Source organism: Pleurodeles waltl, chromosome 2_2 (assembly GCF_031143425.1).
Source record: "Pleurodeles waltl isolate 20211129_DDA chromosome 2_2, aPleWal1.hap1.20221129, whole genome shotgun sequence".
Classification (NCBI taxonomy): domain Eukaryota; kingdom Metazoa; phylum Chordata; class Amphibia; order Caudata; family Salamandridae; genus Pleurodeles; species Pleurodeles waltl.
The window spans coordinates 1,101,795,261-1,101,821,227 of NC_090439.1; the positions used below are offsets into that span (position 1 = coordinate 1,101,795,261).

At 44.4% G+C, this 25,967-nt stretch overlaps 1 protein-coding gene across 3 annotated transcripts in view; it reads right to left on the reverse strand.

Moving 5' to 3' along the window:
• The window catches only part of TOP1MT (DNA topoisomerase I mitochondrial), a 711,804-nt gene that overhangs the window by 247,212 nt on the left and 438,625 nt on the right, over positions 1–25,967 (reverse strand). For all 3 annotated transcript variants that reach the window (XM_069220874.1, XM_069220875.1, XM_069220876.1), the window contains one exon: positions 13,058–13,202. In XM_069220874.1, coding sequence (XP_069076975.1) covers positions 13,058–13,202 — 145 coding nt within the window. The remainder of the gene's footprint in view (positions 1–13,057; positions 13,203–25,967) is intronic.

Consider the following 25,967-nt stretch of genomic DNA (forward strand, 5'->3'; position numbering starts at 1 on the left):
ATTCGGACCTTATATATTAACAATATTAATGTCCCTGTCATCTAGTTGCCAGCGATCGCAAAATACCTGCCTTCTGGGTTTAAAATGGAATGGATATATTGGAATGGTACCCCAAGCTTTAACCTACACCAGCATCCCTCGCACAAATTCAGAGTAAGTAGAAAAGTAGATTTGACCCCTCCATTGGCGTTGCAATGCTTCACCTTCCTTAGCAGCTATGTGCATCTCCTGCAGAACAGCAATATAGACTCCCCTCCACCTTAAATAAGAGAATACTTTATAGATCTAGTCATGGTGTGTATACCTCGGCCATTCCAGGACAGTAATTTATAATCTGTAGTGTGCGTCTTAACTAATGTGTGGGTAGGCATAAGAGGGCAGTTCCCCACCCCAGGGAGTGGGATGTTTCCCCAACCGTGGTGACATTAGTGTCACGCATTACCTTCTTGTTTCCGAATCAGAGTATCCCTGTTAACATAAACATAAGTAATTGAACAATTTAACAAACCACAACTCGCTCTCCCCAGGACAAGAAGCTGAACCCCTCTCATACAAACCTCTAACTGAATTTAGAGCCTAAGATGCGTTCTCCGTTTCTCTCAATGGGGGTGGGCAGTGTAGTGGAGCCCGCCCAATCACCCATCTGACAGCTTAATACAGAAAGTACTGTAAAGAGTTAAGTAGAAGGCAGCCATTCCCTCCAACCTCTCAGTCCAAGGGGTGATCAACCACCCCCTCGCCAACTGTCACTTAGCTTTCATCAACACCATTCAGGCACAGGGTCTCATAGGAGTTAGTCCGCCATGCCAGGAGTCACCACCGAGAAGATTACGCTCTATGTGCCCGAGCTGATAGATCCCTGGTCTGAGTCACTGCTTGTATCCTCCGTAAACACCCAGAAAAAAGGTGTGCCAGCGCAAGGTCCGCTGAGTGATGCCACCACCTCCACTGCTTTGTCGCTCCCATTAGGTCTCTCCCCTGATCGGTGTCGCGGGTTTTCGGGCAGACCGCCAACGCAGGCATGGGGTCCCTGTGCATCCGCTCCTTTCACAGCTTCCCCGCTGAAACTAGGCCCGGGTTGGTGTTCTATGCATTACCATGCCTCCTGCAGAGTCTGGGAAAAGCACGCACCCTCAGGAGTAAGTACCGCAGGTGGGCTGGGAATATCACAGAATATTGGCAGTTAAGTTTGTGAAGTTTCTTTTTCGTTGTAGTAAAGGCTGCGCGTTGACGCTGTACTTCCAGAGTGAAGTCAGGAAAAGTTCACAATGGAAAGGTTTCCTCGTGCTCTCACCTGCTGTAGAAGGTGGTCCTGATCCTTATAATAGAGTAGCCGGTCTACCACCTGTCTTGGCGGTGGGGGCCTTGTGGGCACTCTGTCAACTTGTTCTATGGTGAAGAATGCTGAGAAGCAGTCAGACGCAACCTCTGTGCAGAGCCAGTTCTCCAGGTACAACAACACCATGTCTCCGCCCTCGCTGTGTTCAGGCAGCCCCACAACACTGATATTGGTGCGCCTAGACCTGTTTTCTGCATCCTCTGCATGGGCCTCGTGTTTTCAGTCATTATTCCATGGTGAATAACTGGCCACTATTAGTTGTCACTGCAGGCGCAAGCTCAATCAGTTCTCTTTCAGTAGTTGGGCCCCGTCTTGGCAAAGTGTCTATGATCGTCTCTCAGGAGCCCCATGTCAGCACCTATGGTATCTATTTTGGTTTCTAACGCCTCCCGGGAAGCATTGATGTCTTGCAAAACATCCAGAAGCGTGGGCCCCGCCATCGTATTACCAGAAATAGGATGAGTACTAGGCTGCTGCATCTCATCAGCCAGTATAAGGAGAGGCACTTCTTGCGAGTCCTGCATGCCTTTATGGGTGGCTTTCCCCATAGCTATGCTGGTACCCCGCTCCCCAAAGCCTCACAGTGAGGAACAGAGCCAAGCCGCCCGACCTCCTACGAGGGGATGGCAGATGCACCCCCGTATGCCCAGGGAAGACTCACTCTTTTATCCCAGGAACCCCCTACAGCTGGCAGGCGGTCCTTTCAGGTCCTTCAGTCCTTCACTCGCCTGGGTTTGGGCAGGGACCGCTCAGCAGTGATCCATAGATGGCTGATTCCCAGCCAACACCAGTTCACAGGCCCTACGCCAGCCACAGACCTCCAAAGGGATCTCTGAGCCTGTCTCCCCGGGTTATGAGAGCTATCAGAATAGCAGCCAGGGAGCAGCTCCAATGAATGAGCCAAGAGGCCTGGGGCAGTCCAACTCAGCTAACCAGGCATGCCCATGATGCCGGCCCAGCTGCCCACAGTGCCCACATCAGTTCCTCTCACGCTCAGTACGGGCTCGCACCTCCCCAACCCGTGCAGTCTTCAACTTGCACCCAAGGTCCAAGTGGTATTGGGATTAATGCGGCCTACATTCCACCGAAGGTCGCAGCAGGCGATCCACCGCCGATCTCAGCACGCCCGGCCAGCATATTCGAACTACCCGGTGACCCGCTCTAGCCACAAAAAGCAGGCCAGTCCAACAACATTCCAGGGCCCAAGCAGTCTGGACTGGGGCAACACGAAAGGGCCCTCTGAAGGTTGCAGTGCCAATTACAGGAAGTGGGCTCCCTGCAGCTGCTGCCCGCAAGAAGCAGTGGGCAGCAGGGCCTCTCCCAACCTAAAGTTCCCCTTTCTTCAAAGCAAAGGCATGGCTGAACATGAATGAATGTCCCAGAGACGATACAACATCAGGAACCGGTGATGGTGGCAGCAATGTCCCCTCTGCAGCATCTATCGTGGCCCGCTTCCGCAAAGTGCACCGGGGCCTGTGTCCTTGTCACCGGTGCAGTGGCTCATCAGTCCCCGTGCCTGGGCCTCCCTGCCTCTCGCATTCTGTGGGCCCCTCTCCTCCGTGCCGCAACGAAGCACCCGCTCGTCCAGGCCGAGTGCAGGATTTGTTTGCCACACACCGCCCTCACCTGCGGCGTGGGTCCAGTGGCACGCCATCTCCAGGCCCCTCACCAGCGGCTTGGCATCAATGGCCAGCACTTGTCCCGCTGTTCCTGGCAGCATGCAACAACCTTTAACCAACACCCACAAAGGAGATTCCACAGTCCTAGTGCATTGTCCCCTGATGTGGAGCCAAGCGCTACATCACAGCAATGAGTTACATACGCTAGGTGGAAATTTGAACATACCTTAGCAGTGCAACGAGGGGGCAACATTGTCCATTACTTTTGTCAACCCACTCACAAATCTAGCCACTGCAGGGCATGTCCTAGCCAAATGCAGAAAGCCTGGGTCTTTGGCGCCAGCATGAACATTTCGAGTCACATGACAGCCCCATCCTATATAGTACTGCAGAGGTACAGTACATTTTGTGAAGGTAGTTAACATGTATGAGATGCAGCTTATAGTTAGGCAAGGGGGCCCGGGTCTGGACCCAGCAGAAGCACCACTGGTCATCGGACGGTTCAGAGCTGAAATAAGTCTGCCATTCAAGTTTTGTGCCCTAGGGCTGACCTCCAGGGCCATGTTCTGCACTGCTGGGATTAAGCAGGTGATCTGTCCCCTAGTGGAGTCTGAGGATCGGGCAGCATCTAGTGCTTGCAGGAATGTGTCCTGCAGTTTGGTGCATGGTGGACTGCAGGCAATAATTCCTTATTCATCGGTCTGCAATCAGTGGTGTCCTATAGTGCCTGAAGCGCGATAAAGTTATCAGGATGAAGATCTCCCACTGCGGTCAGATTGAAAAGTTGACACTTGAGTGTCAGTTCTGAGCATCATCATTCATTTCTGAAGCAGGAGTAGTCAGCTCAGGTATAGGCATTCCAGCCGATCCCAGGTCCATACAGTGAAGTCGATAGTATATCACATCTTTTGGGCAATTTGGAGGGGTTAAAATGGTAATAAGTAGGGCCTTGTACAAAAACAGCGGAAGACTCCCAACTGCCCTGGCTTCCTCAGACATCGTGAGCAGGTATGGAGCTTGAGTAGGTGTGAACTCCTTGTAGAATTCGCAGGCGAGGTCATCTAGACCAGGGGCCCTATTACCGGGTACGCATATGATTTGTACTGTTTATTCCACCTCTAACGGTACATTATCTAGGTCTTCCCTGTGCGCAACATTTAGTCACAGCAGTTGGATAGACTCCAGTAGATCAAGGATACCCCTGGCTTGGTTCCAGACTCAAAAGGAACAAAGTGGCAAAATACATTTGTTTTTAGACTGATGTCTTTCAGTGAAAACAGGCTAACTATCTTTATCAAGAATTTCAGAAACATAGCTTCCATTTCACTTAGCACTCTGGCCACCATTTTCCCAGCTTGGCCTCCCTCGTGCCTTGGCGCTTTGGCTTCTTTGTGTAGAAAATGGGTTTCCCAGGTGGCTGCCTCAGTTTGTGAGTTGAAGTCTAATTTGTGCCAAAATCTATGCCTCACTAGAAGCAAATTATTGAACCTAAAGTGTTCTAAGCTTGTCTTCCAATTTAATTAGCTGTACCCACAACACTATTTTGTCTGGAGATGCAGTCCAGAATTTAATTTATTTTTTTAACACTGTCTTTGAGACCATTAGACAGAAACTGCCATGCAGATGCCCTCTCTGTACCAGTCGAAGCAACTCTGGTATAACAGGCACGTGGTCAGAGCATCCTAGGGAAGTACTCCAGGTATTCCACGCACTGGACCCAAGCGCCAGCACCCTTAGTCACAAGCCAGTAACTTATTCTTTACCAGGCATTCAACAAGGAAGCAATACATGTGCCCTCACTAGCTCCGGGGTGCCCAGAACGCTAAATGTCAAGGTCAGTCCGAAATGATAATCAGTAGGCGTTTGCTCACTTGTGGATGGGGGCCTTCTTTTGGACTGGGATTTCTCAATGTAAGGAGCCACGACCATATTAAAGTAACCATTGAAGAGAAAAGTCAACGCTGGATGACTAGGAATAAGTCTGTCGAATCAGCACTTGTGCCATATGCACATCCAAAGGTAACTTACTTGCCCATTAGTATACGGTTTTTAATACAATGTATCTGCCGCTTTGTCATACTGTGCAACATGTGCCACTGAACACCCCTCCTAATCAACTCAGGTACCCACCTCGCACATGTGGAGTAGGGCGCTATATGCACTTCCCTAATCCAGCCAGCTTGCATCCTGGCCTTTGAATGCAGTGCAGCTCCTAAAGGAATATATCATCAATTATGTGTCATTTGAGATAGCCATAACTTTGGCGCACGTTGTTGGAAGCATGCCCAACAGTGTGGAAGAAAGTGTTTATGGGGTGTCTCTGCACAGCAAGTATTTGCATGCAATAACACGTTAGAAGGTCAGTCAATATGGGGATCTAAGTGGTCAGGCTAAGCAGTAACAATAACGTGCATCAACTGCAGTGGGCCAGAAATAACTACAAGATTCAATCACACTGTTATTTTCACTAAAGTATCCCCATATGAGCTATCAGCAGCAGCACTATTTCCTCCAGAAGCATTCTGGGCAGAACTGAGTAGGAGTTTAGTAGGCTCCTTGGGGTCGCCAAAAAAACTGTGCTTTTCCATTGACAGTGCATCAAATCTTGGGCAGGTATTTGAGAGCATGCACTATTGTTCTTTCGTAAATAGTTTCACGGTAGCGAGAAACTCCCTGTGCTCAGCCTGAACAGATAAAGTAAAATCAGGGTATATCAATATCTTGCATCCATGAATCTTGTCCTGCTCCTTTATCTTGGCAACCGTGAGGGTTGAGTTCTTTCACTCCGGATATCCCAGGGCCGGATCTACTATGCGTCCTGAGCAACTGAGTCAAACATCCTTTCAGCACTTGACACTCAGTGGTGGTGCGGGTCGAGCAGTGCAAGGATTCTCGGGGAGGAAGTAGACACATGGGGATGAACACAGGCTCACAATTCAAAATACGTTCTAGCAGCAGCAAATGATTGTCCAGTCAAATACTTATTTTGATAAGAAAAGGAGTATTTATAAACCAACCAATAAGAGCTCTGATGTTGAATAGGCCGGGTTCCTGAGTCCCACTTCCCCTAGCTGGCGGTCGTGGTTATTCCCCATTTACTATAGGAGACAATCAGATTAAGCCATACTAACAGAGCAAAGTTTCATGAGTCCCACTCAGACTCTTTATTAAAGTCAAAGTGTTTGAGTGCAACAGAACTACACAGCAGGCAAGCTTCCCCGGCCCTTCTGGCTCGAAAATCAGTTCTACTTGCACTAATGAGGTCTGCTTGGGCTCCAAAGCTCTGCTGGCTAACTCTGGTAAGTTCCTGACCTGTGGCTCAGGAGAGGCAGTGGACCTGTGTCTTTGAGTTACTTACACATGGCCCTGAGGAGGTAGTGGCCTGGGGGGTCCGCAATGCTCCTCCAACACTGGTTAGTGTCTAGGGATCCTCCCAAAGGTGGGTTTCGGAAGAGAGAGTGGTGATGGGCCTCCTCAGGTTACTTTGGCAGCCTCCTCTTCACAATGACTGTCTCATCCAGATGGTGCTCCTTGCCTTGTTCCGGTGGCCCCACCCAGCATACAGGGTTGCAGTCTTCACTCTGTACACAAATTACAGCCCAATTGGAACAGAAGCAATCTTCACGCCAGCGATTTCAAACATGTACATGGGCAATGACCCAAACTGTGCAGCAAAGTTTACGACTCGCTTTACAGTGGCCCTCCTGTGGCATACGGGGGTTCCTGACTTTGCACTGCAAATTGATCAGTGCAACAGCAGTCTCCTCACACCTTCCTACAGGGACACAGTTGCCTGGATCCCAGCTCCCGCTTACACTCTGCACTTCAACAGGCACACTGGTCTTGGCAATCAGGTAGGCACTCATGCTCCAGAGAAGGTGGTCTAGGAGTCCCTGGGTGAAATACTCTCAAAAGCTGGGAGACTGGCAGGCTTTTGCCCTTTTACGCTGAGTTCTGAGCTAGACCCTGCAGTTTCTCTATCCATCGAAAGTTCACAGCTCGCCTTCCCGCTGACAATCAGTGAAGTGCGCTTTTCTCCAAAGTTTAGTTTAGACTCTTTGCAATTTTGATTGCCTATAATTAACTAGGAAGTCAGGAGCCCAGCCAGAGGTCGCCTTAAGCAGTGAAAGGGCCCAAGATTCTCGAATTAACAACTCAAGTTTTTTGCAGCTCATTCGCACTGAGTGCACAGATCCTGCTTTGCCCCAGCAGTGGCAAAGTCTTAGTGGGCACGAGCAAACCCAGAGTATAATCTGAAGCATTAACAACTGCAGGGCTCACCCAAGCAAGCTCAGAAAATGTTATGCAGTTCAGTAGGTGTACAGTTTGCATGTAAAACGACAATTCAAGATCTCTTTCTTAATGTCTTCAGGCTGTTGGCTCACTGCTCCGAGCAGTGTGCAGACCCTGTAGAGACCTACTCGAGCAGGTGCCCCAATTAGTTAGGGTTAGAGGAGGGCTAAGGCTGATATTCTTTGGTAGGTATTGCCCCAGCATTTAATTTGCATCTATCTGAGGCTGTGAGCATGGGCACGGGCAGGAGCACTGGGCCACAGCCATAAGCTGCAATTTCCATAGAGGCCAGAAGCTCCCATCATCCCCGATGGCAATATGGGTCAAAGTGTAGGCCTCGCTTCAGGCCCAGCAACTATAATCAGTGGCCACCTTGGCCAGAGCACATGAATTTATCAGTGCGCTGAGTACAATTTTGCTGTTGCTTTGTGAGTGATGGTCCGGCCTCTGCTGGGAGCCTAATAGGCAACAACCTCCAGCCTGGGTGTAATATTCCAGCAGTGCTTCGGGCACCTGTCGACTGGCAACTCAGCAGGTGTCTACATCTGCCACTTTTGTCTTTTCATCCACTCTTACAGAATGTATCAGGGTGGGAGGTCTGCTGAGCCCAAGACTTGATCACTCTCACTCAGTTCCCACAAGAACTAGGTGTATTTAGCCCGGGGGGGGGGGGGGGGGGGGGGGGGGGGGGGGGATAAATTGCTCGTGTCCGATTCCTACAATCGGCTCTTCTCTCACCAGCAAGCCACAGGACCACCGGACGCCACCGGCTCACTAAAGGTCCTTAAAATTAGCTCAGGGTGCAGCCTGCCACCACAAAAATAACACCCACCAGGTTTTCAGGTTGAGCATTCGAGACCTCTTGCATATACTTTAGTATATACTTCTATACTTCTTTGTGGGGTCTCTGCTTTTTCACTGGTTTGTTTCAGTGTCCTTAAAAAATCCTTCCTTGCTAGTGGTCAATCCTTGCTGTTTCTCCCACCTTTTCCACAGTTGTCCACTCCCCTGGAGCATGGCCCTAGTACTTTACCCTTCCACTTGAGCCTATGAAGTACTTTACCCTTCCACTTGAGCCTATGAAGCATGTGCTTAGGGATTACTTTGTTCAAAGGCTAATAGCATTTGACCAGAGCACTGGATGCTTCAGTGGCCCCAGTCTGTTTCTCTTAACAGGGCTCTAGTCTATTACTTACTTTTCACGCAGTGATGTGTGACTTTGTTTATTCCATTCATTACTCTCCCTCGCACATTTTCGGTTCTTGCATTACAAATGCTTTTTCCTTTTGTCTGTCTGTGCGAGCTCTCAGCAGCGCTTTGAACCAGCTGCTTATGTCAACCGTTTTACTTTTTATTTTCAGTTTGTGGCAAGAAAACGCTAATAGCTGAAACTCGAGCGAAAACGAGACCTATTATAGTTCAAATGCTTGTTTTATTCTGGTGGCATGTTATATTAACGCACTCAATTTCTTCCGTAAAATTCTCCATGTGGTTAAGTGTAAAATGGTGACTTGCAAAACATGGAAGGGTTCCGCAACCGTGTCCCAGACTGGAAACAAAACAACAGGACCCTATTTTCTGAGGTGCCAACTGCACTTCAGGACTCCTTACAAACCTGATGCTAGGAAACCGCTATCACCCAACAGGATCAATCAGGGCATACTGCCTATTTCAAAGGCATAAATCACAGCCCAGCAAATAGAGGCAAAGGTGAACTGAACAGCATACAACAAGCGTGGTGCAGTATCCTCAGAAACAGCACACTTACTTCGTTTGAGGATTAGATGATTGGGAAAAAATAACAATGTAAGAGCACAAAGGTCTCCGGTACATGATTAAAGACAAAAACATGTCTGATATCTGTCTGCACAGAAATGGCGGACGGAACGAAGCAGTAATTCTGCGGTGATTGTGTATGGTTGATGGTCGCAGTTGCAACAGCCAGTGTCTTACTTAACCCATTGTAGAGCTATCCAAATAGGACTGTCTTCAATCTTCATTATAAATGAAAGATATTGATGCAGGCTTACGTTATTGTATAAATACTTGGTGGATGTGTGGGTGTGCAAGTTCGAGCACGGGTTTCCACAAAGACTTATTAAGATGTTTCACAAGCAAAAATTACTGTGTCGCACAAAGTTTCAGAGCTGAGTCTAGGAGCAATGTCAGTTTAGGAGTTATGAAAGGCAGGTGAGCCCCGATAACACAGAAGTTTAACTTCATACTTGAACACACGCAAGCACAAACATGTATATACAGATATATACATATGTGTGTGTGTATAAGTAAGTCTTCACATAAACAGATTGGAGCACATGCTCGCAGATAGTAAAAGCAAATGCGTGCATGCACATTTAGAGTAAAAAGATGCTTTTTGGCAATTTGCCTCTCGTGTATATTGCCCTGGAATGGCTTTCAGGATGAATTTTATTGCCTCAATAAGCATAGCTGCCAAGGTTTCAGATTGCTATGTGTGACATCTTCATAATGTCAGTATAATTATAATTGACATTTCAACAACTATGAGTAATCTAGCGCGTATAGCTTATATCGCTTCAAGGGGTCCTAACGCTTATACTGGAGTGTGCTGTTGGAACAGTGAGGTGCTAACTTCTGGTTAGTCAGTGGATCTTACTCCAAACCAAAACACAAGGGTAAAAGACATTGTCATTTACAACGCCAATAGCTCTAACTCTTGAAGATGCAAGACCTATTGCATTGCAAATGCTTGTTTTGAAGTGTCTTCACAGATAGTTTGAATCAGTGACCATTGTCACTCTCGGCCAGTACAGCTTACAAAGTGGCAGCCAACTTACTGCCACGATCTCTTGCACACCCCCTACCCCTCTCCCTTGCAAGAGCACTTTGAATATTAGAAAACATGTATCAGGAATGCAACACTATATTCTATAGCATGGAAAATGAACGACTGTTGCAAAACTAGAGCTAATGAGAAGAGCACGTAAACAAAGCACAAACTGACTAAGGTCTACTAGACTGGGTCTGTGCACAGGCTGTGATCCGAGTCATGGCACATAGCTGTCCAAATTCTAGGCCATTTAGAGCCAGACAGAGATTTGGGGATCTGAAAGCTTAATGAAATATCTAGACTAGCATCCTTAACAAAACGGTTGAGGTGGACTGGACTCTGAGTGAATGATGGATTACCCAAAAGTGGCATTAACTCATCATACTAGCACTACCTTAGCCACGCAGCTGCAACAGGACCTTTTTTGGCTTTGCAATAGATCCCGCCCACAGGAAACTGAAAAAACGTATCCAAAACAATATGACTAGTTAACTGAAAGTATTTTCACCACGTCTACTGGAAATGCCGGCTGGCAAAGAGATTGCTTTTCTTCTTCTCCAGAGTGTAGAACAAGTCGAGTTTTGGCTTAACCAGTGCCTGTAGGTGATCGTGATAAAGCTCCAATTTAGAACAATATGAAAGATCAACTGAGGGAATGGATCTGACTATTTAAACTAAGTCAGGTGATCCACCAACAGGTGTATGTTGTGGGTAATCACCTGGTTTCAAAGGTGCCGTACCAAAAACGACTGAATTACAGATTTGTTGCAGCCTTGCTTGGTAATACGTTGCACTGACGCAGCACTGCCAGTTTATATTAGAACCAGTGAGCTGTGGGAGAATATCCAAGAGAGGCTGCAGATGACATGTACCCAGGATGCTAATGTGGAGTCTCTTGTTGCCCCAAACATCTGTTGCCAACACCACGTGAGAAAGGCTAGAACGCCATTCTCCACAACTGGCCCTTTTTTGTTTTTAATTTAGTTCGCAGTGATTATACCCATGTCCTCCCAGGAACCTTTGGCCTTTTTAACTGTTATTCTAACTCTTGCTGTAAAGAGTGCACTCAATCTTATCTATGGAATCAGCTGCAGGTATGAGTATCATTCCCAGTAATGATTTGCACTGTCTACCTAGGAGCTTTGAACAGTCGCAAAACAATGTGGCTAGGACAAACTATGGCACTTATTCCCACAATGGCAAGGTTTTGTCTTCCACAGTGGTAAGAAAGGCTCTTAAGTCAGACTTCTCGTAGGTAGAGGGGAAAATCTGGCTTTGTTCAAATGAACACCTCATGGAAAAAAAGCCTGGTCCTTTCTGTCTCTGCCACAGTGGTACACTATACAGGACAATGGTGTAAATACAGACAAAACTGATAATATGGACTTCAAATGTGTACTGCCACAGGAGTCAAGTACTTGGTGAATACAAAAGAGGCTTCTCTGAAACTGAAAGAGGAGTTTAAATTGGCAGAACAACTAGGCTACAGAAAATCTCAGATAATGCCTGCGGTACTGATGTAAAAGGACATAAAGCAAGCAACATTAAGGTCCGGGGATCTCCCTCCTTCCTTATGCAGAGAGGTGACCTCCTGCATTGTGATCATTCTGGAGGACTGTTTTCAGGAACTTGGTTCGATCTTTTAGGTAAAAACTGGGTTACCACCCAGTTTGTGACCCAGAACAGAAACCTATGCTGCACAAACTTTACTGCAACTGCTCCACTGCATCCTTGAGAAGAAGCTTGATGATTCACTACTGAACTGTCTTACAGAATTCGATTTCTGGAGACAGGGGAGGTCTCTTAAGGGACTCTGTCAATCTAAGGCTCTCCAAGGACAGTTGTGACCTCCTACGCTATGAGGCAGAATCTTGAGTGATCCACTCCAGAAGGATAAAATGTGAGATTAGTTGGCTTGCTTACTGGTTTGACATTGTGATTGCAATGACCTTGAACATTAGTGAAAACTTGTGCTATGCTATGTGACTGACTCTGGCAGTGTCCCTGTCCCATAGTGTACTCGGTGTGAAGGTCTTGTAGGGGTCACATTTGGCAGTAAATGCACTTAAATTACAGATCATCAATTAATATCACCTTAAGGGGGAAGATTAGAAGAGAGTTTTCTTCAGCTTAACAGTAGAGGCCGGCATGATCACTAAGGTCTCCCCTGGGCCAGCTAACAAAACACCCAAAACAAAAACACAAACAACTCCCTGTAAACAAAAGCATTAAGCTAGGTCTGTATGACATCCAATGGAACAGACAAATAGAATCTCCTGCAGATCCTAAGGTGACCGAAACAGACATCACAGCTCTTTAAAGAGACTCCCGGGGTGGGTGCCGGGGGTTGGACAAGTGCGCAGCATATTCACCTCAGTGGGTGGATTTCTGGTGCTTTTTTGTGAGGTAAATGTTAAAATAAACAAACTGCTTGTTGGGCCTATGGCCTTTTTATAATGCCTATTGCTATTAAAAGACACCAGCAATACCCAGCAAGCCAACACTGAATGAAGATCCAATGCAGGAGAACCTCAATTTGCCAGACATTCCAGGTGGAAAAAAATCTGGAAGTGTACACTTAAGCAACAATTCTGATGTGATAGGGACATTAGCATCAGTCGTGGTTGGAGCTAGGCCCCAAAAACATTAGTATGGGAAATCTACAGAACCTAGACCATGCATGGTACACCACAATATTAATCAAACTAGCACAGACAACAGCTAAATGACACCCATTCATGCAATAGAGCCATTACCCTCAGTGAGGTTTGTATGGCTTTCGTACTCCAAATGATGCTGCTTATACTGAAACTGAAAAAGAGAGTATGACAGAGACCGGGGTAAAGACATTAAGTCAGACATGTTGGTGTCTGTATTTCAAAGGTAGAGAATACAGCAACTGTACAGTATCCAAAAGAAGCAGAATCCATGGCAACTAATGCTTTAATTTCGATCATTAGTTCAACATCGAAAAAAAATCTTGCATTTAACACGAACCTTTAGTTTGGAGCTTGGGTTGAGCATAATGTACTTTATGGATCCCTGGATGTTCTCTGTCCAGGATGCCAACCATGTGACTGTATTGTCACAGCGAACCTCTTTCCACTTGTGACCTTCAGGAGGCTCTGGAATTTTAGATTCCCTGGAAGAAAGCAGATCGGTGTCAAAGATCAGCCATTATTTTCATTACTATGCAGAAAACTGACAGTGTGGGGAAATACATCTAGAAATAAATCTGACCACAAAATACAAACCAAAAAACAGAAGAGTAAATCAATACATAGGAAACATGCTGCTCCTTCAACATCAAAGTTATCTTTCCAAGCGCAAAGTTATTCCCTATCAAAGTAACTTTTAATTTCAGGAGGTCTTCTATTAATCACAGCCTAACAAAAACATCTCTCAAAAATAGAGATATCTCTGACCCAGTCTTTACTGTCTTACATGGTTGAGATGGATTAATAGTGGTTTTGTGACTGGTACTATCAGTCCCTCTCCTACCACCCACTAAGATTTCTTTCAGAGCAGTTAGGATCTGTAAGACAATTTGAGAAGTTGGAGAGAATGATGCCAAGCTGATAAATGGAAAACTAAATAGGACAAGTTTATTTCAGGTTTTACTTATAGTGAGAAGCTGATATTAGCAATATTATTGTCCACTCTACCTGAGCCAAGCACACTACACACACATACACACACACGCGTGCGCACACACACACACACACTGGCACAACAATCTACAGTTCGAAAGAATGGCACCGCAGGCTCCAAGGTGAGCTATATTATTTTGTGACTCAGACACCAGACACCAAACACCATTAGTGCGAAATAATGAACAGACCGTCAACGTGTTTTGGTACTATGCCGTCAGCTGGACCATACAGTCCGCCATCTAGAAAGTGCATACATCAACATAGTATCTCATCTCTGTTCATCACAAAAAACAACTAGACCGGGCATAGCCAGGCCTCAAAGTCAATGCACCCACCCACTAGGGCGAGTCATATTTTGTCAGGTCGAGCTATTTTTAGAACCAACTCACCCCTTCTGGTGAGTTGACAAAAAACAGGTGTTTCTATTAAGTAAGAAAGTGCAGGAGCAATAAAGATGCCTTTAAATCTTGTGATATTGTCACATTAGCTCTGTGTTCAGAGACAGAGATCAATAGTCAGTTTGTCTTACAATTAATTTTCCTTCTGGCTGCAGAGTTCCAGGATTTTGTAGGTAGAACTCTGACCTGCTGTAAAAATAGCTATTTACATGTTGTGTGTGCAAACATTTCAAAATATATTTCAGTAGTTGTGAAAGCCCAGTTTATGTACTTCTGTGTGATGAAACAAATCAACACTTTTCTTGGTGATTTGCAAATGATAAATGTTTTCTGAAACCCAAATTTCACAGATGTTTGTAAATACACTATATAGTTTATCAGTAAAGCTGCAAGTTAGTGGAATGGTTTTTGGACTTTTCTTGGACCTTTACTGTCTGTAAATGACAGTGTGCTGCCACATCATGCTTTAGCAATATATATTTATTAAAAAAGGGAGTGTATGAACATAAACTAAGAAACCTCCTGCCCTGATGGCAATGCTATTAGTAAACTAAGAGACAAGTCATGGATCATACATATCCTATGTGTGGGCTAGATTCGTATTATACATGGATCAAACATTTAATCTATTTAATGAAACAAGAGTTTTGTTTTTTTACAGCAGAAATACTACACTCACATTTGAAGGTGCATTCATATGTGAGGTTGAAGAAAAAGACAACTCTGTAAACTAAAATATTTGCCTAGGATCACACAATTTAAGACCCATTTACGGGTCAAGTAAATCACAGTTAGGTCGAGTAGATTATTCAAGTTACTCGACCTACAGGTCTTGTAACATTTTTATAATTTTTCAAGGCCTGATATCTCCCACACTATTTCATCAGATTTGTACGCCATGTATATTCATTCTTTTGGTAAAGAACCATCACCATGAAAAATTAATCAACTGCAAGGGAGATACATAAACATTAAAAACACAGTCATGACGGAAAGATTTCTTTTATGATATGTGAGTTATAAAACTAAATACTCATATACAAGATCAAATCAAGCTATTAACACAATCATGAATGTTGGAGGGTGTAAAGGATAAACCACATTTCAAGCTGCTGCTGTGAAAATGCTAGTGCTTCAGGGAGTTAAGGGTATCGGGACAGAGGTAGTAAAAAAAAGAGGTAGTAAAAAAGAGGTGGAGAACGTTTCCCCATAAAGTGCAATTCCATACGAGTGCTGATCATAACATGATGGTATTCCTCTAATGCATTACAGAGGTTCCATGATAATCACCTCTATTCAGTTAGAAAGTGCAAGTGTGGTAACTTGTGCAAAGTGAAGAATGCAATCCAAATCGGGCATAATGCAAAAGATATCAAAAAGTGCTAGTGCATGAAGATTATTTTACTATGCAACTGTGCAAAGTAAGCTTCTACTACATGAAATGTGGCCCTGCACAAATTGATCATCCTACTTCTTACACAATTATTTAGTTCCACAGGGTTACTTAGTGCAAAACTGTAAGGGCATCTGTTGTGTAAAGTACTATATTCCAAATTTCAATATCTATCTAGATCGCCTGATTACTGATAACTATCCAGGAACAATAGGGCAAAGTAAGCAAGGAAGTGTTAAAAGTACTTTTAGAGAGACAGTGCAAAAGCCTTTAGGACTAAATAGGGATAGACTGCAAAGTGCAGCTCTCTCCGTTCAACAGTGCTAAGATATTCTCTCCTTAATTGTGGCATCATTTGAAAAAGGTTTGTAGAGGTGTATGAATAATCCCCAAAGTACAGTTCAAACTCATCTAAACATAAGATGTGAGCATGTCAAAGTCAAATGTTAGAATTCAATAGTGAGTACTCCAGCATAAAGGATCAACAGAAGTAAATCAACTCGATATGAAATGCAAGCATATCACACCAAACATTACACAACTTTTTCAGATAAATCAGAAATGTACATGTAACTCAGCATCTAAATTGTGTCTGCGGGGGGGGGTTCAGTTCCTATCAGTGCGACAAGACTGAATATTTTTTCTAAAGGTTAAGCCTCTTTTACCACACCTTTCCTTTGTTTTGTTTGATCCCAAAATAATGGAGCTTCTTGCTGCTTCCCCCATGCTTGTCCGAAAAATCCTTAGCTACAGGATAAGAAAGGTCTTGATGTTGCAAAATTCTGAGTTTCGGTCTGATAATAGTGCTTCCCACATATTGTTTGCCACATGGATATTCACAGCCATAAACCCCAAATTTAGTCTTGCATGTGATATGTTCTTTAGTTTTCTTTCTTGTTTTCCAGCATACGGCTGATAAGTGGTACTATTTATGCCATTTTCACATGCTTTAGATTTCACACATCGCCAAAAGCCTGGTTTGTTCAGCCAACTGGCATTGGCTGATTTCTCCATTGGAAAGTGGCTTTGTGTTTAAAGGTTCCCTACCGATGCTGCTTTTCTCTAAGTAATAATGGAACACTCTGTTAATGCTTCTTTGTAGGAAAGTAGCCTCTTTCTAGCTTGGTTACCCCCACTTTTGGCCTGTTTTTCAGTGTATTTGACTGTATTCACTGGGGCACTGCTAACCAGGATCCCAGTGACTGTGCTCTCTCCTTTAAATTTGGTTGCTGCTAACTTTCTCCCCACAATTGGCATACTGGTCCTCCCATATAAGTCCCTAGTATATGGTACTTAGGTACCCAGGGCATTGGGATCCCAGGGGATGCCTATGGGCTGCAGCAGTTATTCTGCCACCCACGGGGACCCATGCAAAGGGTTCTGCAGGCCTGCCATTGCAGTCTGCGTGAACCGGGTGCACACACCCGGTTTCACTACAGGTCACTGCACCAGGTCACTATAAGTCACCCCTATGGTGCCCAGAGGACAGGTACCTGTGTGTGAGGGTGCTCCTGCACTAGCAGAGGTACCCCGACGAACTCCAGCACTATTTTACTGTACTTCATGAGTGCGGGGACGCCATTTTATATTTGTTCTGGACATAGGTCACTACCTATTTTGTTCAAAATACGGGAGGGATCAGGAGGAGTTATGGTCCAGTGTATATCCTCCAAATGGAAACATCAAAAATAAGTAATACACTGTTCCAACCATGTAAAACAGAAAGTAGTGACCGGGGTCCTAAATTCTAGGAGCAAGAGGCCTCACACACCCATAGGGTGTCATGCTTCATCATAGGCACTGCTCCTCGTCAGACCGGCGCTGCAATGTCTGACGGGCACCACCCCGTGAGGGGGGGCTCTTTGCCGGAGATCTTTTTATGTGGTGGTGCCGTGACCCCAAAGGTAATTGAAGTGTCAACGGAGATCAAAAAAGAATGTGATTTAAAATTGACTACCAAAACCGCCACTGAGACAATGGATTTTATTAGACCAGATGGACGGTCAGGGCCAAGGTTAAAAATATATAGTCAGAAGAGTGAATAGAGAAATTAAGATCAATCACTCTTATAGTGAAAAAATGTATCAAAAGGAGGGGTCTGGGAATTTTCCAAAATCTACCCTCTCATGATTCCATTGTCTCAGTGGCGGTTTTGGTAGTCAATTTTAAATCACATTCTTTTTTGATCTCCGTTGACACTTCAATTACCTTTGGGTGTGTGAGGCCTCTTGCTCCTAGAATTTAGGACCCCGGTCACTACTTTCTGTTTTACATGGTTGGAACAGTGTATTACTTATTTTTGACACTACCTATTTTGAGCTACATAATGGTAACTCCAAACCTGGGCATGTTTGGTATCAAAAATGTCAGAATCATACCCCAATGCTGTTGCAAGTATTGGAAGTATAATTTCATGCACTCTGGGGGCTCCTTAGAGGACCCCCAGCATTATTACCACCACCAGTCTTACAGGGTTTTCTGGGCAGCCCAGCTGCTGCCGCCCCCTCAGAAAGGTTTCTGCCCTCCTGCTGCTTGATCAGATCAAGCCCAGAAAGGCCGAACAAAGGATTTCCTTTGGGAGAGGGAGGTAACTCCCTCTGGGAATAGGTGTGACTGGCTTGGGAGAGGTCACCTCACCCAGGCCACTAGTTTGCTTTGAAGGGCACATTTGGTTCCCTCCGTGCATAAACCAGTCCACACCGGTTCAGGGACCCTCAGTTCCTATGCTGGTGCGAAACTGGACAATGGAAAGAGGAGTGACTACTCCCCGTCCATCACCACCCAAAGGGTGGTGCCCAGAGCTCCTCCAGAGGGTCCCTGGGTTCTGCCATCTTCATTCCAAGGTTGAAAGGGAACTCTGGGAGCATCCAAGTTGCCAGGCCAGTGACGTCAGAGGGACACTTTGATAGGTAGTTACCTGGTTAGGTGAACAAGCCCCCTCTTTCGGCTATATAGAGTCTTCCTCTGGGGTGGGTCCTCAGATTCAGCTTGCAAGATTCAAGCAGGACTCTTCTACAACCTCTGCTTCGACTTCTGGCCTCCAGAACCTCAACTGGACGCTCCAGGAACCTACAAGCTGTAGATCCACGAGGAAGACTCTTCTGCAACATTGTATCCAGAATTCCTGCCAGCTTTGCAACATTTACCTGGCCGTGCATCCTCAGAAGACTGCAACTCTTGAGCCTGCACAAGAAGAAGTAATCTCCCTTGGGGTGAAGGCATCACTCCCCTGTAACTGCAGGTAACTGGCTGCAACAATGACGGGCTGCGTGGATCTCCCTTCATCCTGAGTGGCAAGGGTCTGCATCACGGGTGGTGGTCCGGAGCGCCTCCCTTGGTCCTCTCTACCAGCTGTTGTTTGGTGGTGGTGGTAAGTCCTTTCCACTCAGCCCAAGACAGTACCTCCATGCACCACGTCCTCTGCAGCTGCCAAGGCTTGTTTGCTTCACCTCCAAGGGGCACTTCAGGTGACATGTAGCTCCAGCCCCCAGCACTCCCTCCTGGGCCTCTGCATAGTCCTTCGACGACGTGGGAGTGTTGCGTGGGCTGCTTCAGCGACTTCTGTGTCCCTGCCTCTGCGGGTCTTCTGTGACGTGGAGGGTCCCATGTGACTCCCCATCCTAGGTAGAGTCCTCCTCGACCTTGCTGGTCTTTGGTAGCACCCCTTTTCTTCCAACCGCGATTTTACCTTTGATGGTCCCCGGCAGCACCCCTTTCCCTCCAACTGTGAGTTTAACTTTGTTCAGGCTGGTTAGTGGAAATCCTTCACTAACACCAATCTGCAATCCAGCATTAGACACCTTTTGCATGCAGCAGGAACGCTTCTCTAGCTTCTGTGCTGCAGTGCTGACCCGTCTTTCTTCTTCGTCCACCAACCCCAAAAGGTACCTTTGGGTGGGTAGTAGCTCCTACTCCCCCGGGACTCCACAGACACTTCTGGACTTGGTCCCCTCTCTCCACAGGTCTCCATCTTTGGTAATCCACTGCTGGTTCCTTGTAGGCTGTTCTGGGTGTCTTCTTTTCGTTCTTTGGGGTGGTTTTGGGGAAATCCCTGTTTTACTCCTACATTCCTGGTCGCTGGGAGGGTACTGCATATTACTTACCTGTGTGGTTTCCTAGTACTCCCAGCTCCCCTGTACACATATGGTTCGGGCTACCCCCTTAGGGCTACTATTGCTTATTGCTATTTTACACTGTTTTCTAACATTTTTATGCCTCTTACTGTATATTAGTGTATATACATATAGTGAATTTACTTACCTCCTTATTGGAGGGTTGCCTCTCTAGTATTTTCTGATACTGTGTTCCAAAAATAAAGTACCTTTATTTTTGAACAACCAAGCGTTTACTTTCTTGTGTGTAAGTACTGTGGGACTGTAGTGGTATTGCATGAGCTTTACATGTCTCCTAGATAGGCTTTGACTGTTCATCCAGAGCTACCCCTAGAGAGCTTGGCTTCTAGACACTACAGACACTTCACTGAGAGGGGATACCTGGACCTGGTATAAGCTGTAAGTACCATAGGTACCCACCACACACCAGGCCAGCTTCCTACATTCTTTTAATGCGTCAACCAATAGGAGTATTGTCCAGTTTTCTTTCTTTTTTTAAACATTTCTTTGAGCTCTTGATTCTTGCAAATAAAATTCATAATCATGCAGATGTTATCTTCTTTTTCTAATGATTTTCCACAACTAATAGTTCTTCTCTAGACTGGGTCCTGATGTTTTCAATGACATTGTGGAGCACTTTCATAGGGTAACCCCTGGGCAGGAACCTAGTGTACATTTCCTGTATCTGTTCTTCCACATTCTCGGGTTCAGAACAGTTCCTCTTGGCTCTTAACATTTCCCTGTTTGGGATGCTACATTTGACTTTTTTCGACAACCACTAGTGGCTTGAAGGATGCTACTGCACAAGGTGGCTTTTCAATGAATTTTTGTGCATAACTGTCTTTCACAAATACCTTAATGTAAAAAAAAAGAAAAAATTACCTGTTCTGATCTGATAGCATGGGTGAAGCTGAGATTATGGGTGTTGTTATTAAGGGAAAGGCCAAACCCCTCCAGGCTCTTCATGTCACCTCCCCAATAAAAGAGAGGTCATCAATGAACCTCATCCACAGTATGTGTTCCAATGTAATCGGTTCTCATCTCTCCAGACTGTCTCTGCCTCCTAAAATCCCAAAAGGTGGTTGGTGTAGGTGAGAGTGAATGAAGTCCCCATCTCTGTACCGGTTTATGTAGATAGTAGTTTCCATTAAACAAACACATTGGGAGTCAGGCAGAAGGATAGCATTTCCACAAGCATGTTAGAGTATTCCATGTAATTAATTGACCTTACTCTGAGAAAACATTTAACCGTTGCTATGGCATCCTTATGCCGGAAGGATGTGTACAGTGAATTGTGGTCACCATCACAAAATTCTGTTTCCAGAGGATGTCACAGATCTTTCCAAACAAAATCCATGGACTTCTCGCAAGTAGGAGGGCAGTAGACTAGAAAGAAATCTATATACCTAGATATATTTTCTAATAGTGATCGAACATAACTAACTATTGGTCAGACCTGGTGGTTCTGTAGACACTTGTGCACTTTAGGTAAAAAGCAAATGGTAGGGATAACCGGATGCTCTACTTTCAGGTAACTATATTCATCCTGATTATTGAGATCTAGATATGTCCATTCTTGTAATTTCTGGTGATTTCTAGTTATTAAATCTTTCATGGGAATTTCACAGAGCTTTTTATAGTGTTCATCATTTGTCAATTGTCTTATTGCTTCCACCATATAGTCCATGCAATTATGAATGACAATATTGCTGCCCTTATCTGATGCTTTGATTATTATTTCATGATCCTCTGAATTCTTTTAGTGCTGTATTTTTTCCTTGGGTCAAGTTTTCCACTTGTATTCTTGTCCATTTCCTGCATACTAAAAGAGTTATTTCTTCAGTTATTATTTCTTGGAAGAGATCGATCTTGTTGCCGGCCTGCTGATGTGAGCAGAAGGCAGATTGCCATTTTAATCCACTGATCCCTCCTTTCCAAGTAACAAAACCCATGTTATTATAAAATTGTTCATCAGAAATGTGTGATATGAGAGTTTCCTTGCCCTTTCCTGCTGATTCTTCTAGTGCTGTCAGTGTCTTCAGAACTGGTAAATCCTTTATCATGATTACAGATGTCTCACTAGAACTCACATTTTCATTATCATTCACTAGATGTGTCTCAAAATGTTTTTTCAATGTTAACTTGCAACAAAATTTATAAAGAACAACACGTAGATTGGCTAGATCAATTTCTAAGTCTGGGCAGAAGGAAAGTCCTTTCTCAATACTTTCAATTGATTGGAGTTGAGGATTTTGGAGGAGAGCTTTAGGTCTACATTTTCCTTTATCAGATTCTTTTTAATTATTAACTTTGCTTTTTCCTCAGCTATACATATATATTTCCAGACATTATACCAGAAAATTAGTTGGTTTGCCAAAGTATGCAAATGGCAAAACTGCACTTTTTTTTAACACCTTATAAAATCTTCAAACAATCTAGGCCTAGCATGGGTAAGGAATGAATATAACCAGTTGATAGTATTTACTTCAACATAAAACTATCCTATCACCTGGGAATAAACTAGAGATTTTATTTGATAGGGCCATTTATATAGCACAAAACATCTACTTACGTAGAAGTGTCCTGGCACTCAAATTAAGAGGACATCATTTTATCATCTACCACACAGCCCCATAACAGAAAAGCAAAGGATTATCCTCAAAGAAAAATCACAAATCAGGCCGAAACTAATAGCCTTGGTGAGTGAACTGATGAGTTTGAATCATCTTCCTGAAAAACAGAAGATGTCCTTGCCTGTGAATGTCACAATGCAGGGCACTGCAAGCTTTGGCTGTAGTGATGTCATGGAGCATCTGTCCAGCCTTGCGTATCTTAAACTCGGGGAGGCCAAGAAAAATATGTAGGTAGAACTCAGCTCTGACCTGGGGGCATACCAGGCAAAGAGATTTCAAATGTGTGCCCTATCCGGTATTATGCAGTTGTGTGGTAAGCACAAGGACTTGAAGATGCATCTCTTTCTAATGGGCAGCCAATATAGTTTCTTGAGTGGTCCGTGAATAGGAGGGGGTTTTCTGGGGCCCAATAAAACCCTGGCAGCCGTGTTTTGTAGCAAATGTGGTTTATGAATTACGTACAAAAAGTGCATTACAGTAATCCAGCTAGGCAACATCAGAGCCTGTATCAAATTCTTTCTGGCTCACATGGGAATGAGAGGAAAGATCTTCCTAACGACTTGTAAAAGCTTAAAGCATGTTCAATAAATAGTTTGTACATGGTTTCGCAAGTTTTATCTATGGAGATACCCAGATTTCTTGCAAATGTTCCTGGAGCAGAAAGGGCACCCAATCCCATAGGCCACAATTGTGAGGACCAGTATGTCTCTGGACTAAAAACAACCACCTCAGCCTTCTCACCATCTAGAAAAGGGAGTTTGCAGCCATCCATTCAGCTACCTTATTAAGGATGTTTCTAAGACTGGATGCTCCCTCTGCTGCTTTCCTATCTAATTGAACTACTAACCTAGTGTCAAATGAGTATGCGAAAGAGGTGCAGAAGGTCTCAATCCGTTTAGCCATAGGAGCAACATAAATATTGAAAAAGTTAGAACTAATGGGTTCAAGCGAAGATTGAAAATTCTTCAGTCTTACTACGAGAGTGGTCTCATCTCAATCTCACTCATCCTGTTAGAGCAGGATGGAATGCAAGATGGTATCAAGCTCTGCAGACAGACCTTGCAGAATCAGCGCACAGAGAGCACTCTGAACTAGGTCTTGTTTAATTTAATCAGTTACTTTGGCTAGTACAGTTTTGGTGCTAAAGCCTGTCAGAAAACCTGAGTGTATTCTGTATAACAACTAGTTAGCCTCCCAGAAGGCAGAAAGTTGCACTAAAATGAGTTACCTTCGTGTAAGTTGGAAGCACAGAGACTGGTCAACAGTTGGTCAACAGAACCTCAGGATGAAGAGATGGTTTCTTTAGTAATGGGGAGACCATTGCCACCTTCCAACTCAAAGGTATAAATCCTGATTTGAGAGAAGAATTTCATAGAGTTGGGGCTACAATATCTTTCACCTTTTTTAATTGCGGGATGGGTGCCATGTACATTGGTGATGACGATGACACGGCAGAGAAAATACTATCCACTTCCTTCTCGCCTACCATAGTAAAATAATCCTATAAAGGTCTCTCCAAAAGTGAGCTTTGCAAGGTACAACTGCCTGACTGGCTAGGACGATGCCTCACTAGGGTGAGAATTTTGGAATGGAAAACCAAAAATCTGAAATTTGGTTGTCCTGTCCTTGAGTTGGAATGGTCTGATTTCCCTCTACTGCTGGACTCAGGCTATTCAAATTAAAAAGTCTCATGCAGTTTGTAGAGGTTAAGATTTTCTATTGCAGGAAACCTCCTTTTACGTTCTTTACAGCTAGACAGTACTTCCTGAAAGTGCTGTAATATTACTGTTTGTCTGTTAAAAGATATTCCTTTCTCAAGTCTTTAGAGCTTATCACAAGCTTGCTTCAGGGTTATTAGCATGTGTTGAACAATGGCTCAGATGGAGATACCCTTTTGGGCCTCCTTCTTTCAAGAGGAACCAAACTGTCTAAAGAATTTGTTATTCACTAATTTGAGTTAGCATCGGAATCACCTTGTTTGGAAGCCCCAGACCCTTGTGGCGCTGCAAAATTGTTCACGAGATTCAGGCTCTGTTGTCAGCCCTTTTGGGGGTTTTCAATTCAAATTCAAGAATTCGTACCAGCAGGGCCTCAAAGACAATGCACTTTAGGTATAATTTGATTTTTACTTTTGCTCTTCTACCTAACCATGATATGTACAAGCCACGCCATTTGCGTGTGTCAGCTGTAACTGCATTGGACAACCAATGATAATTTGTGTAATAGATGTTAGAGTCTTAAGGTGATTTAATTCTCTACATATTTAAGCTCTTCCCAGCATAACAAGGCATCTTACAGTTTGGGCATGCCTACATCTAACTACTCCAAATTTTCTAGATGGACCTTAAAAGTAGACACCCTTGCAAAGTGCTCTATCATATCTAGAGCCTATGACAATAATGTTTGTGCTTTTACTACAGGTAAGTGGATATCATCTACAATTAGGTGGATCAGTTGATGCCCACAACCAAACATGACCATAATCTATGGGTGTTGCCTGATGTGGGTGCCAAGATGTTTAATAACCAATAACCAATGTAAATATGATGGTGATACCCTGACAGGTACCACTGTTAAGAAGATTTACTCAGATTTGTTTCCATTGATCAATATTTGAATCACTGGGTTTTTACAATCAGCCTCTATCCATATTAGTATATGTAATCCTAGTCCTATCTCCATGAGGACCATATACAGAAATAGGCAGCTCACCCTGCCAAATGCTTTTCAGCATCAAGTGACAGTAAGGACAGGGGAAACTTTCAACAATTTGCATTTTCAACAAGGTGAATTTATCAAAGAATATTATGAGCAACCTGAGTGTTAGGGACAAAAACAGATTGATCCAGATGTATCAAGTAATGCATGTGAAGCATCAGTCTGTTTGCAAAGATCGTCCTGACGACCTTTGCATTCATATTCAAAAGACAAATGGGATCATATGCCTCGCAGAGGTCAGGTGGCTCACCTTCTCAATGTACAAGTGCATTAAAGGCCACGGTCATAGCAGTCAAGGCTGACCCTTAGTGGAGAAAGAAGTTAAATGTTCCTACCAGAGTACAACGCAGAGCTGTACTTTCCGAATGCCTTTTTCATTCCTCCCTATTTTTAGGGTCCCTCTATTTCTTCTCAGTGTAGGTATCTGCTTAGCCATCAATGTTCATTCGTTCACCCTAGCCTTCAATCTAAAACAGAATACGTTTTGTTGGTCTTCTCGTAAAGTGTTGGCTTAAAAAAAAAAATACAAAAAAAAATAAATAAATAAACTTTTCCCAATTGCCAAGATCCAGTTCCGAAGGGAGCGGAGGGATACAGTTTTCTAGAGTCTTCCTCCGCTTGAGTTAAGATCGTCTTCTAGTGTCTCATGGAGTGATTAATATATTTTGTGTTGCCTTGCCCCCTCTACTATACACTGACCCCTCATAACAGCCTTAAATGTGACTCACACTGTGCCTGTGGGAACCTTGCCACCATCCTCCATTACATAATTCTTGATGGATTGCAGAAGAGATTGAGAGGTCAGTCTATCCTTAAGGAGGGCTCTTTAAAAGTTTCTAGTTTCCTCTGTTCCAAACCTGTTCAGCCTCCCACACCAATACTGAATGATCCGATACTGCTATCAGTCTGTGAAAAATAGCTTTTGTGTCCTCCATTAACCTCTGACTTCCCCCATGGTAAGGCTATTCCTCCGTAAGATCTATTGACATGTGAGACATGT